The 14,072-nt window shown below is 44.2% G+C and overlaps 1 protein-coding gene across 1 annotated transcript; it reads left to right on the top strand.

Annotated features, from left to right (window-relative positions):
• The first annotated feature begins 161 nt into the window (after positions 1 to 161).
• On the top strand, positions 162 to 13,860 carry LOC122494341. Its single transcript, XM_043599405.1, is given in 4 exon segments — positions 162 to 848; positions 3,987 to 4,145; positions 11,024 to 11,122; positions 13,388 to 13,860. Coding segments are annotated over 4 exon segments (798 nt in total). The 5' UTR covers positions 162 to 416; the 3' UTR covers positions 13,496 to 13,860.
• The last annotated feature ends 212 nt before the right edge of the window (positions 13,861 to 14,072 follow it).

Consider the following 14,072-nt stretch of genomic DNA (forward strand, 5'->3'; position numbering starts at 1 on the left):
AATCTCGATATGGGAGCTGGAAGAAGAGATGTAGGAATTCTGTGCCCAGCGCTCACCCATACTGTAACTTCCAAGGGAGCGCTGGGAGCACCAGGACCTGATCGGACTGGGTTTTCCTGTTCTGGGGCCTGGGTGGCAGAGAAGAAGGCGCCTAGGCCACCTTAAATGGTCTCCGGAGCCCTCTTCCTGGCTGGCTGGCTGGCTGGCTGGCAGCACCGAGGCGTGGGATTGCAGGGATAGTGAGTTCCCAGCCTAGGCAGCGGCATCGCGTCCCAGGTGGCAAGGAGGGTGGCTGGAGGGCTTGGTCTGTCGGCGGGCAGCAAGAGCTGGGTGCCCAAGAGGCATAGGCGGACGGCGGCCGTTCGGCACGACGCTGGTTGCCAGGGGACAGCCTGGCCGCCGCCGCCGCCGCCGCCATGCAGGCTCAGAGTGTCAGGGCCAGCCTGACAAAGCCAGGCTCGGGGACCACCATGAATGCCCCAAACACCAGGGCATCCTCAGAGAACTTGCAACAACAGCAGCTTACAGGACTCCCAGGGCAATCTGCAGCTGCGGTGCAAGCCTCATGCTCAGGGCAGGGCTCACGATCAAGGCAGAGCTCACGCTCAGGGCAGCCCACACGCCAGGCGAATCCAGCACCCAGTACGCCGCAGCCTGCAGTCGCAAGGGCGCAGCCTGCGGTCTCAAAGACGCCCCCAGGAAAGCAACAGCAGGTGACCCAGAGCGCAGGGGAGAAGGCCGCCATCCAAAAGCATGCTGAAGAACAGGCCAAAGTCCCGTTCAAATTCAGGGACAGCTTCAAGCAGTTTTTCTTCTTGCCCACGGGAGTGTTGAAGATCTTGAGGCTGGTGAGCAGAGAGAGCTGGTGATGCAGGGTGGGTGCGGCCTCAGGGAGTGATTCCCAGGAGGTGCCACCTCCGGAAAGCTTCCCTACTTCCCTTTGCCAGTCACCTCTGTTTTGCCCTACCTTTCCTCCCCTTCTCCCCTCGCTCCTCCTCTCACTCAACCCTTAATACTAAATCAGCGCTGTTTTTCCTGTCTTACTTTTATATTCCTCAGGTTTTCCCTCACAAAGGGAATGAGGAAGCAGTGAAGATAATATCAGAAATGTATAAATTAGCAAAACAAAACTAATAGAATTGACCAAAACTGATAAACCAATGGCCTATAATAGGGGGAAAAGGGTGAAGAGAGGACATATATTTAAAGTTAGAAACCAGACAGGGAAAATAATCACAAAGGATGAAGAAACTGAGAAGATACCCAAGATTACCTTGCAAAACAAATAAACAACTAATTGAATGAAATAGTTGATTTTCTAGGAAAACATAATTACCAAAACTGACCCCAGAATAGAGAAAAACCAATGTAAATACAGACCAATATAAATACAGAAGAAAATGAGAACTAAGCAAATGAGTATCCTTCACAGTATATCAGGGACAGACTTTTTCACACAATTAACTCAAACTTTCATGGGATGTAATTCTGATACTACTGAAACTTTTTCAAAGTATGGAAAAGGAAAAAAAGCCTTCTGAATTATTTTTCAAAGTTGTATATAACACTGGGGCACCTAGGTGGCTCAGTCGGTTAAGTGTCTGACTCTTGATTTTGACTCAGGTCACAATCCCAGGATCATGGGATTGAGCCCCAGATGGAGCTCCACACTTGGTGTGGAGCCTGCTTAAGATTCTCTCTCCCTCTCCCTCTGCCCCTCCCTTGCTTGTTCTCTCTCTCTCTCTCTCTTTCTCAAAAAAGAAAAAAAAAAAGTAATGGAACACTGATATAAAAACCTGCCCAAGTCAGAAAAAGGAAATTAGAAATCTCACTTGTATCACAGCAATAAGTATCAATATATTAGCAGAAAATATCCATCAGTACTTTAAAAAAATACACTATAATGATTCAGTATTAGGACTCTATTAAACTAACCCAACATATTATAGGTAAAAGGAGAACAAATTAGATTACATCAAATAAGGAAAAGAACACATTTGACAAAATTCAACATTTATTTCTGATAGCAAAAAAAGAGAGAGAGAAGAAAGGGACCCATAAAAAATAGGAATACATAGATATTTTGTTGACATTATAAAAATAAACCCAAAAGTCCGCATCATATATGATTAGATATCAGAAGTATTCCCATTAAATAAAGAACAGAGAAGATGCCCTTATCAATACTAGTATTCAATATTTTTCTGGAACAGCTAATCATCACAATTAGACAGGAAAAATAAAAAAACAGCTGAAAATAAGAGGCAAAATATATCATTTTTTCAGCTGATATCACTGTATATCTAAAGAACTCAAAATCAACTGGGAAACAATTTAGAACAAGATACTTTCTACTAACTCATTAGGAGTTAGTAGAACAACACTTAAAATAGAAGAAAATATTCCTCTTTACAAGAGCAATAAAATGATAAAATATCTAAGATTAAATTAAATAAATTTGAAAGACCTATATGAAGAAAACTTTAAAAACTCAGAGATATTTTTAAACCACTAAAATAGCTGGGAAGACATACTTTATTCTTGAGTAAATTTTTTAATCTTTCCAAATTAGAAGTTAAATGAAATCCCAATTAAATACCAACAGGCTTTTAAATGAAATCCCAATGAAAATACTAACAGGTTTGGGTGCCTGGGTGGCTCAGTCAGTTAAGCATTTGACTTCAGCTCAGGTTATGATCTCACGATTCACAAGCTCGAGCCCGGGTTTGAATGAACACATACCCACTTCTCTCTCTCTCTCTTTCTTCCCCTTATGGGATTCTCTCTCTTTCCCGCTCTCTCTCTCTCTCTCTCTCTCTCTCTCTGACCCTTGTTCACTTGTGCCCTATCTCTCTCTCTCTCTCTGCCCCTCATGGGATTCTCTCTCTCTACCCCTCACTCACTTGCTCTCTTTGTCGTTCTCTCTCTTTCTCTCTCTCTCAAAAAAATAAAAATGCTAACAGGCTTATGGGGCACCTGAGTGGCTCAGTCTGTTGAGCAACCAACTCTTAATTTTGGCTCAGATCATGATCACAGGGTTGTGAGATCAAGGCTTGCATCCAGCTCCATGCTGAGAGCCTGTGGAATTGAGCTCCATGTGGAACCTGCTTAAGAGTCTCTCTCTCTCTCTCTCTCTCTCTCTCTCTCTCTCTCTCTCCCTCTGCCCCTCTCCCTTGCTCTCAATGTTTCTCTTTCTCTCTTTCTCTCTCTCTCCCTCTGCCCCTCTCCCTTGCTCTCAATGTTTCTCTTTCTCTCTCTCTCTCTCTCTCTCTCTCTCTCTCTCTCTCTCAAAACACACACAAAAAGCCAAAAAAAAAAAAAAATTCCAACAGGCTTAGTTTGGGGAACTAGACCAAGACAAACATGGGATTTATAAAGAATCTGAGAATGAGTGCTGAAAAGGGGACTAGGTCAGACAATAATATAATATAAAATTAATTTCCTGTAATTTCAAAAGTACTAGAAAAGAATCGGCAACTCAGTAGGAGAGGATAGTCTCAAATAGACCCAAATACATGTGAGAATTTAGTACATGATAAAGGTAGGATTTCAGATGAGCAGGGAAAATAACTGGTGTTTCCCAATGAATGATGTTGGGATAATCAACAGTTTGGAAAGAAAACTGGAGCTCTACCTCACTCTATCAAATCAGCATATATTTACTCTACTCATATGTACTTCTTTCCAGTATGAAGTAAACACTGTGAACAGCTGTTACTTTTAAGAAAATAGACTAGGATTGGGTTGAGGAAGAAGAAAGAAATCAGTATTATTTTTTATTCTTCTATACTTAAATGTCCATTTTAATTATTTCCATGTATTATTTCATTTCTTGAAAAAAAGAGAAATTTTACACATAAACTGTATGTACAAAATCATACAGGCAATTGCCATATAGTCAGATTTACTTCCTAACAGTTTATGGGTTAGCTTTGTTTTTTAATAGTCCATGTGAATTAAAACAAATCCTGTTTCTTTCATTGCAGGGTCTTATCATAAGAGCATTAGTTTGTTTCATCACTGCCAAAGCCCATGAGTTGTATATAGCCATCACAGTTCTGGAAATGTGCATCGTTCTTTTTTTTATTATAATATATATACTAGACATTCACCACTTGCTGATTTGTTTAGATTGGTCCTTACTTGTAAGTGTTCACTTTCGTAATTCAAATATAAGCTCTGCCCTTGGTCCCAGAGTAACGTCTCTCCTCAAGTGAAAACCAAAGAGCTATCTTTCTGGACAAGGACATAACTCATCTATGACAGGGTGTTGCCCTAGTCCCAGGGGAGAAACTAGTCTAATACCCAGAAAGATTCCTTGGACCTCTCTGTCTACAGCAGAACGAATGCACACACCTGCTTCTGTCTCATTATGCACTGAACATGATAGTCTGCAGCTTGTCCTAACGAAAATTTCAATTAGTATATTCAGTAGGTAAAAACACTTCTCATCTATTGCTCGTAAAACAGTACATGCTGCTACTTTTCAAACAGCAACTACCCTAACAAATTATTAAACATTTCGCCCCTGCAAAAGCAAGAGCTGGCACGGCGAAGTTGTAGAAAATTGTCACACATACCCAGAAAGATTGCAGGAGTCCATTGTTTCATGGGTATAAAGGGTCCACACTCCTAAAAGGGTGCCATATGATGGCATTGCCTTCTTCAGTAGCTTTTTCCAGAGTTTCCTATTCTTTACCAACTGAAAGCTTCCTGAAGCTAACCCCTCAGGTCTCAGATAAATCCTATTGCTTTTTTTATTTATTAAAAAAAACTTTTTTTAATGTTTTTTATTATTTTTGAGACAGAGAGAGACTGAGCATGAGCAGGGAAGGGGCAGAGAGAGGGAGAGACACACAGAATCTGAAGTGGGCTCCAGGCTCTGAGCTGTCAGCACAGAGCCCGACGCAGGGCTCGAACTCACAGAGTGTGAGATCATGACCTGAGCTGAAGTCAGATGCTTAACCGACTGAGCCACCCAGGCGCCCTGATAAATCCTATTTCTTGTGGAGCCTGAGGTTCTGCATCCTCGCAGACTAAAGAACTACAGTTTGTGGCCAGATACAGACATGGGCCCCTTCCTAGCTGTGTGAACTTTAGCCTCAGTTTCCCCATCTAGGAAATTCAGCAAAGGAAAAGGGTGATCATAGTAACTCCCTGACAGGGTTTCTGTAACACTTAAATGTGTTTAAAGCAAATAGCACAATGCTCAGCACAAAGTGAACATTCACTTACAAAGTGTCTATCAGACCGCATAATGTAGTTGGATGGCTTTTACCATTTCATCTTGCACGGTGAAATCCCAACTCAGAGTTCAGGCCACTCCCACATCGCACTTCCTTATAGTACCTTTTTCTAACCTTAAGGTAGGATTGGTTGCTATTGAGCTAAAACTCAAAATATTTCCTTCAAGGTGTGAGGGATTTTCTGAAAAGGCTGCCGGCCTCTCTTTATCCCACAGAGTGCAGAGCAACAGGAAGCAGACAAAGCAAAATATGAGCAGCTCTGGACATACGGAAGATCCTCTTAGCTATGGAGAGCATAACAATAAAGAGGTTTCTGAAGGGAAACTAAAATCTCTGCCCATAGAGATTTTCAAGAAGGGAAGGTAAATGAACTGTTTTAAGCACATACCATGTGCCAGATACTTTTTCATATGTGTTACCTTATTTAATCCTCACAACAAGCCGGTGAGGTTGTAGTTGCCCCCACTCCCTATTTAACAGATGCGAAAACTAGATTAAGTCGCCCCTGGCAATATGCACTCACATGGAAACTCAGATATGAGCCCAGCCTGTCTGACTCAGGCCTGGCTTTCAACCAGACTTTTTGCCCTATTGCCTTACAAGGTTTCTCTATCTCCATCCCCCTTCATGGTTGTCGTCCTTGGAGTCTCTACATGTTATGTTCTCTGTATCTTCTGCTGTTTCCTCATGGTTTCCTTAAAATGCAGAGCCAGAAGTGAATTGATTATCCTGGGGGGTGGGTACAGGTCCTTAAGGTAGGTGACTGAGGACTCCACAGCACCAAGGTCAGCAGCTGCGGTCAGGAGGACTAGAGCCCTCTGAGAAAAGGTCCACTGCCATAAAGCTAGAGAGCTGGAGGGAGCCTCAAGGCACCATGCTTTGCTGTAGTGTCCAGGGGAAGTATCTAGGAAGTGTCTCAAGCAAAGGCAAGAACTGGGGGTTCCTAAGAATAAGCCAAGAAGGTCCTGTGAGAGGAGCTGTTCCTACAGTGGTCACAGATAGCTGAGGTCAGCTTTTATAGAATTGCAAGCCTTTGGTCAACTTTGATACAGGCCCGGCCCCCTTTTGCTACCTCTATCCTTGGGTCAGAACAGTCTCTTTCCTTTGGATGACTATGGAAGCCCAAAGTGTGATTCAGAGTCCCTGCCTTTTTCTTACTACTATCTTTCAATATATGGGCCAGAGTCTGGAAGAGCACATAAATATGCCTGGTAAGCTCCCAGGAGCTTCACAGTTGGGGAAACTAAGTAGGTTGCTCAGTTATTCTAATGTTCCATTGACTAACAGTACACATACTAAGCCACCACGTGCTATCCAACATAGTTGGTCGGATGGTGTGCGATCTAATTGACTTGGAAGGTTTTTTTCAAAGACTTATCAACACAGGATCCAAACTGTCTTCTCCTATCCTGTCCCTTCCTTTCTAATCTTTCCTTTCAGATTCTGCAAGATGAAGGACATGTACATATGAGACTGTTCAGAAAGGTAGTTACCACTGGGTGGTAACAGGGAGGCCTTGGCGCTGGGAGGCATGGTGCTGGTTTAGGGACAGCACAAACCAAACACTGGCTTGGTGCCTAGGAGATAACTCCTTGTCACTTCAGAGAGGAGGTGGACTTGGAGACGTGTTGGCATCAAGCTGTAGAAGTCCCTTGGGACCTTATGGAAAGGGCAGTGTGGGAAGCCCGAGAACACATGCCTTATTTCATGCTGTACCAGTTTTAGGGCTCCGTATACGTTCAAAGGCCGGCCCACACACCAGAGGGATCCAGCAAGCATAGCTGTCACTTCTTTCAGTCCTTCTTTCCTAGCAAGACGGTTTGGTGCCCCCAAGGCATAGGATGAGAGTAAGTAGTACTGATTTTAAGTGGCGATTTCCTTAAAGGGGCTAATGATGAAAATTCCCAGCAGGGAAACAGAAAGTTTGATAAATCAGGACTTCGGATGCTCAGCAGGGCAGCATCAAGAGTACTGGCCTCACATACAGGCTGAGATCTGTGGATTCTGGGGCCATATTTTGGCAATGCCTCTTTCTCTGAAGAGACGATGTGGCCTGGGCTTGGGGATGGTTGCACCTTCTTGCTTCTGTGAAGGCTATGCCAGTGACCCTGACAACCAAGGGTCTCACCTCTCAGCCTCCTTGACTTATTATCATGGGTCTTCATCAGAGCTAGCGAGAATACAGCTTTCCTCACCCCACCCATGGTGGGGTCACTGTCTTCATGTTTAGACTTCATCACCAATTTTATATTCTAGTATCATCTGTCAACGTACCCAAGAAAAGTATGAACTATACTATCTTCTGAATTGTCTGTATTTTTAACACTTCTACATTATAAAAAAATATTTATTATCCAATACGTTCAGAGAAACTGAGTTCTGGTGAAGCAGATGTTTTTGCCACTAGAAAACAATTTTTTTTTTAAAAAAGAGCATAATAAATAAAATAAAACTCTGTAGAAGTGACAATTCCAAAACTACCAGCAATATCTTTACATTTGTAAGTAGGAGATATCAGCTTTAGAATGTCCCCTTCAAATAAGATTAATGAGAAAGCACAGTTCTGGTCATTTCTGATCAGATTACGCCACATGTTTGGAGAACTCCAGGCACAAATGGAATCAACGGAAGTTGCAGATAGTTGAATACTATATAATGTTTATTATATACAAATTCTTGTTACAAATACCATATTTTATGAAACAAATTGTCAGTGTTCAAAATTTTTTCTAATATGCAGTGATGTTTAAAAATAAGCATTCACCATTAAAGCATCTCTTTCTGGCCCAGTTATACTTCTACACAATTTTGTTTATGGAAACAATTTGGGAGCTTTATGGCAAAATAATAGTCGAGTAACAAATCCATCTCTCATTTTAGTCAGAGAAGGCTACTTGAGTCAATAGGGTATTTAGTCAACAGGAAAAGAAAAGACAATGAGTAAAGACAGCATTCATGGGGAAACCAGAGTCTTCCTGCACATGAAAAGGCTTAGACGCAATTTTATTCCATCAGAAAGAACATTTCTGTCTCTGTCTCTGTCTCTATCTCTGTCTCTCTCTCTCTCTCTCTCCATCAGAGATGAGGCCAACAACAAGAATGATGTGCTTAAGACAAAAGGGAGAAGGGGGGTTAGTCCAGAGAAGGCCCCCGGATACTCAAGTCAGGCTGCAGAGGGTCCTAGCCACTTACTGGGTGAGCAACCCCAAGCATGTTGCTTAGCCATCTGTAAACTGGGGACAATGAGTTTGTTGTGAGAATCAAATGAGATTAACACCCTGGCACAGTATGTGACACACAGGGAGTGCACAAGAAAATGTGAGCTATGAGAGAAATGTTAGAAATAAGGCAAACATTAGTGCCAAAGGACAGTCCAGGGGAGCACTTCCTTGTAAGCAAGGACCAGAGGAAACTATGCTAAGGACAGACTAAACTAACGTCTAGTATTCCAATGAGGAGATTGGAATTATGACAGGTAATCAACGATTGGCTACCGAAGCCTAGTCTGCATTAGTATTATTATTTATTTGCTTTCATCTAAATTCTCCATGATCTATGGCCACAGCTAATTAATTTTAAAAAGTTTAGTTAATTTTAAAAATTTTACACTCTGCCTCTTAGTTGTAAGAGTGAGCCCTTGTTCACATTTTTAAATATCTTGGTTTACACAATCCTAAAGCACTAAGCTTCCTGCAAAACTGTAAACTAGTGTACCTACCCCACTGTGGGCAGACCTCTCATTCAGCCCACAGAACCCAGCTGGAACTTACTTCTAACCTTCAACATCCCTGCACCTTGTCGCCCTTTCAGTGTTACCCACCAGGTACCCAAATAATTAGTGCCTCGCCAAGAGGCAAGTCACATTCCATGATGGGGTAGGGCTCCTTGCTCAGCAATCCCAACAGGAAGAACACCTGAGGTTTTCAGAAAGTTTACCAACTGCGTACATTTTTAAGGCAAATATCCTAAGTCCACATTGTGATGAACTCTCACGACCCGCTAGATGCCAGGCATTTATCATCTGGTATTTTCAGATTCATTACACCATTTAATCCTCAGATCAACCCAATGAACCCCAATCATTATCCCCATATTAAAAATGAGCATGTTTACACAGAGGGATGATAAAACATAGCCCAGATCACACATTTAGGAATTGGCAGAGCAAAAGAGTTTATCAACAAAACACACTCCCACCTTACATGTCCCACACCATTTTCACCCTCTGTGACCCGTTATCCACAGAAAATGCCCAAGATGGATGCTGCCTTTCAACCTGGGGTGGGGGGGTGGGGAACAGTTCATTTCCTCCTTATTTGAGTGTCTCTGGTGGGAGGCAATAGTGAGACACTAGGGAGTTCTGACTCCTTGGCAGATATCCAGTCTTAGGCAATTTAATAAACCTCTCTAAGCCTCTGCTATGTCCTTTTAAAATAGAGATCATAACAATGCTGACTTTGGAAGGTGTTTGTGAGGGTTAAATAAGATAATGACTTGGAAACACTTGGCACATTGAAGAGCTCCGTTAGAGCCATTTATGATTCTGTACACGGGATGGCAGGGCTCCCTGATGTATTTGGGCAGGTGCACCAGACAGGCTGATGCTACCAAGTCAAGAAATCAAGACTTAAGGACTTAAAATGTTTCAATTAGATATCAGGGCCACGGTTCTACCTCCCCAGGCTTTTGACCCTCCCCACACTAGTGCCACTGACAGGTTGTGCACCCACTTTTCTTACTGCTCTAATACCAAAGTCCAGCCTCTGCTTATCCTCATGAGTGGCCTCCATCTACTCATCCTCACACTTTATTTAGCACACAAAGCAGTAGACTGGGCTAGCAATGAAAGAACTCAGTACTGAAATCCAGAAGGAAGGACAAAGATGGCCTATAAATGCCAGGACACACTCAATTCCAGCCATTTCTTAGGAAAAGCTCAAAAGTCAACAGCACAAGCATTCACTCAAGAATACCAGGTCTGCTCCTCAGACGAGTTCCATCCTTTTTGGAATATGTGAACCTACAGAATAAATAAGATCCAACTTCCAGAGTATTAATTCTACCTGCAGATTTGGGAGTGCAATTAAATCAGTAAAGTGCTAATCTAAAATTTAATTTTTATATTAAAAATGTATTATGGAATAGAAATGCAGAATTTACATTAGGTTAATATATGTTTTTTAAAAATCACATTTATGGAAGTCCAATTTGGGTAGGCCCCCATACCTCTAGGTTTTTTTCATGCTCATTTTCCTGTGCCCTTTAAGAAGACAATGATGGGGAAGTTGTCAGCTTTTTTTTTTTTTAATGGCATTCTTTAATGAAACTAAATCCATTTCTGTTGACAAAGGACCTTAAAATCACATAAACTCATGTCTTGGAAGATACAAGAACTATGCTGCTAATGGTTCCTTTTAATAGTAATCAAAGGTAAAGTCTTAAAAAGGCATCCATCCTTAGGTAGGTAATTGGCCAACTTAAGTATTTTGTGAAATCACATTTTCATGTAAAGTTGACAGTTTTCTTTTTTTTAATTTTTTTTAACGTTTATTTATTTTTGAGACAGAGAGAGACAGAGCATGAACGGGGGAGGGGCAGAGAGAGAGGGAGACACAGAATCCTAAACAGGCTCCAGGCTCCGAGCTGTCAGCACAGAGCCCGACACGGGGCTCAAAGTCACGGACCATGAGATCATGACCTGAGCCGAAGTCGGACGCTTAACCGACCGAGCCACCCAGGTGCCCCCAAAGTTGACAGTTTTCAATTCTGTATTATAGGATCTTATCAACAGTTTCATTATAGCTGTGTTCCTTCTAATAGTTGCCATCTTGGCGATGTAAGAAATGGAAAGAAGGCATTTATTCTATGTTGGAGGGGTAAGTTGAAGCCTTCATGACCCCAGTTAAGACCAGTATTTCACATCCGACTTCAGCCAGGTCACGATCTCGAGGTCCGTGAGTTCGAGCCCCGCATCGGGCTCTGGGCTGATGGCTCAGAGCCTGGAGCCTGTTTCCGATTCTGTGTCTCCCTCTCTCTCTGCCCCTCACCCGTTCACGCTCTGTCTCTCTCTGTCCCCAAAATAAATAAACGTTGAAAAAAAATTTTAAAAAAAAGACCAGTATTTCAAAACTCTTTGCAAAGGAAAACTGACAGACCATAAGTATTTCATTTACACAATATCATTCATACCACCACCCCTTCTCTTTCTTGCACTTACTTCTTCAGAAGGTGTGAAGTTGCATAAACTCTAAGCTCATGAAAATCTTCACTCTAATACTCATTCTCCAAATAGATACAAACTCCCCTTTTGAGAATCATACACACTATTTTTTGAAATATTGCAACACGGTGTTCTTGTCTATAAATAGGACTTTGACTTTTCTGGACTAGAGAACTGTATTTTAAAAGCACATGAGGGGGGCCTGGGTGGCTTAGTGGGTTAAGCGTCTGACTCTTGATCTCTACTCACGTCATGATCTCACAGTTTGTGGGATCAAGCCCCATGTCAGGCTCTGCAATGTCAGTGCAAGCCTGCTTGGGATTCTCTCTCTCCCACTCTCTCTGCCCCTCCCCTGTTTGTACTCCCTCTCACTCTCTCTCAAAAAAATAAACAAGCATTAAAAAAATATTTTTTTAAGCACATGAAAAGGAAAACACATGAATAGAAAAAAAAAAGTGCATTGTTAAAAGTGAATGGCCCAGCCTATTCAGGAAGGAAGGAAGCTAGCTCCCAGCATGTGCCCCACACATGGCCAGGCATGTTCTGACTTAATCTTTACAATTCTCATTTTTACAGATATGAGAACTGGGGTTAAATACCTTACCCTGGGACACAAGGCTGGGACAAACTGAGACTCAAATCTTCATCATATGAAGAGCACAAGAAATGGCAGATTAAATGCTTTGAAGATGGAGGGTGGGAAGTGGGGAGGTGAGACTTTGGTTTAAGAAGTTAAGCACTGGGAACAGAAATTAATCCAGAAAAAAAAGTTTGAGTTCTTTCAATTCATCCCATAATCAGTAGATATTTGTCAGTCCCATTGGATTGTGCCAGGCCCAGGCTGGGGATAAAGTCCCTTATCCCTGTGGGAGCCCACAGATCAGCTGAGGCAAGACATACCTAGAAAATGTTAAGTGACGCTAAAGAGAAACACCTAAAGTGGGCAGGATTTGGGGAGCACCTAGAATCTTGGGTGCTTGCTATGGGCTGCTGGTCCCCATCTGCTAACTCAGCCACCAAGCCTTCTCCTACCTGCCAGGGGCTCCCACACTCTGGTCTCTATCGATTTCTACCTGAATAGCAGGAGCCCCCAACCACATCTCACTGGTTTCCCTGCCTCCAGTCTGATTCACCTCATGGCTACTGCACGTGGGCTTTCTGACTCTGGCACCTGAACTTTCCTCTTTTTTTTTTTTTTTTAAGTTTTATTTATTTTTGAGACAGGGAGAGACAGAGCATGAACAGGGGAGGGTCAGAGAGAGGGAGACACAGAATCTGAAACAGGCTCCAGGCTCTGAGCTGTCAGCACAGAGCCCGACGCGGGGCTGGAACTCAGACCGCGAGATCATGACCTGAGCCGAAGTCGGCCACTTAACCAACTGAGCCACCCAGGTGCCCCTGAACTTTCCTCTTGATAAAGTCCCATATTCTACACTTCTAGCCTCAGTTCTGCCACCTCCTTCACCAGCTCCAGAGGTCTCAGGTACACTACAATCCTTGGAGACTTCTGGCCAGTGTCTGAAGTTTTCTTCCTCCCAGTTGGTCCCCTTGGGAATTCCTTCCCGCCCTTTACAAACATAGCCCAGGAGTCCTTTCCACTAAGGGTCCTCCTCAGGACCCCATCCCTGTCTGGAGCCTCCCTAAGGCCAGCAATCTTCTCTGGTCCTTTCCTGGTGCCTCAGGCATCAGGCGAGGTCATTACCGGCAGCAAAACCCCCCATTTCCAAAATCCTTTTCTCTGGGAATAGCAGAATGCGCCGCAGCAGCCAGCTGGGCAGACACCAAGAAGGTAGTGCAGGGTCAGAGGGGGACAGGAGGCCACCTGCAGCCCCCGCCTGGGATGGGATAGGGAAGACAGGTTGCTGTTAAGCTGCAAAGTAACGCAGCCTTTCCTTTCCGTATATGGTCTTGCGTCTGACAGTCCCTGTGTCTCACCGCGGCAATCGGCAATCGTGTGTATCTTCGATGGGACTCTGGTTGCCAAGTTGGTGAGGAATACGGTGAAGAGTGTTCTGGGAATCGAACTTGAAAGTCTTCCAGCCCGCGGAACCCACCGCACGGGCACCAGCAAAAGCACCCGCGCGGGCACGGGCACCGGCACAAGCACCTGCGGCCACGCCAGCCAAACCACCCCAGCCAGCGCAGGGGCCTGCCAAACCACCCCAGCCCGCACCGTCGCCGGGACCCGCCTCCAGGCGCCCATCCTCCCGGGCATCCTCGGGCATCCTCGGCGGGCACCGTTCAAGACCAAGGCTGAACCTTCAAAGGGGGCACCCTCGCGGACATAAGCGTCTGTGCCTCACCCCTCCGGGTAATCCCACCACTGAGCTTGCATATGCTGTCACCCATTCTGGCCCACAGGCGATCATAAAATCAGAGCTGCTAAATCGGGAACATCTCTGCTGCCTCGCGTCGCCTTGTGTAAAAGTCGAGTTTCATTTTCCTGCTGCCGCTGCGCCCTCGCGGCGCAGGACTAATCCGACCCAGGACGCCGTGGCCAGGGTCTTGACCCCAGCCGGGTTCCAGCCAACGCGAGCACCGCGGTACAACCCTGAGGCCACCTCCCGCGCAGGCGGGAGCCCCCCTCCCCCCTCGCAGGGGGCCCG

The sequence above is a fragment of the Prionailurus bengalensis genome, chromosome E2 (assembly GCF_016509475.1).
Source record: "Prionailurus bengalensis isolate Pbe53 chromosome E2, Fcat_Pben_1.1_paternal_pri, whole genome shotgun sequence".
Classification (NCBI taxonomy): Eukaryota; Metazoa; Chordata; class Mammalia; order Carnivora; family Felidae; genus Prionailurus; species Prionailurus bengalensis.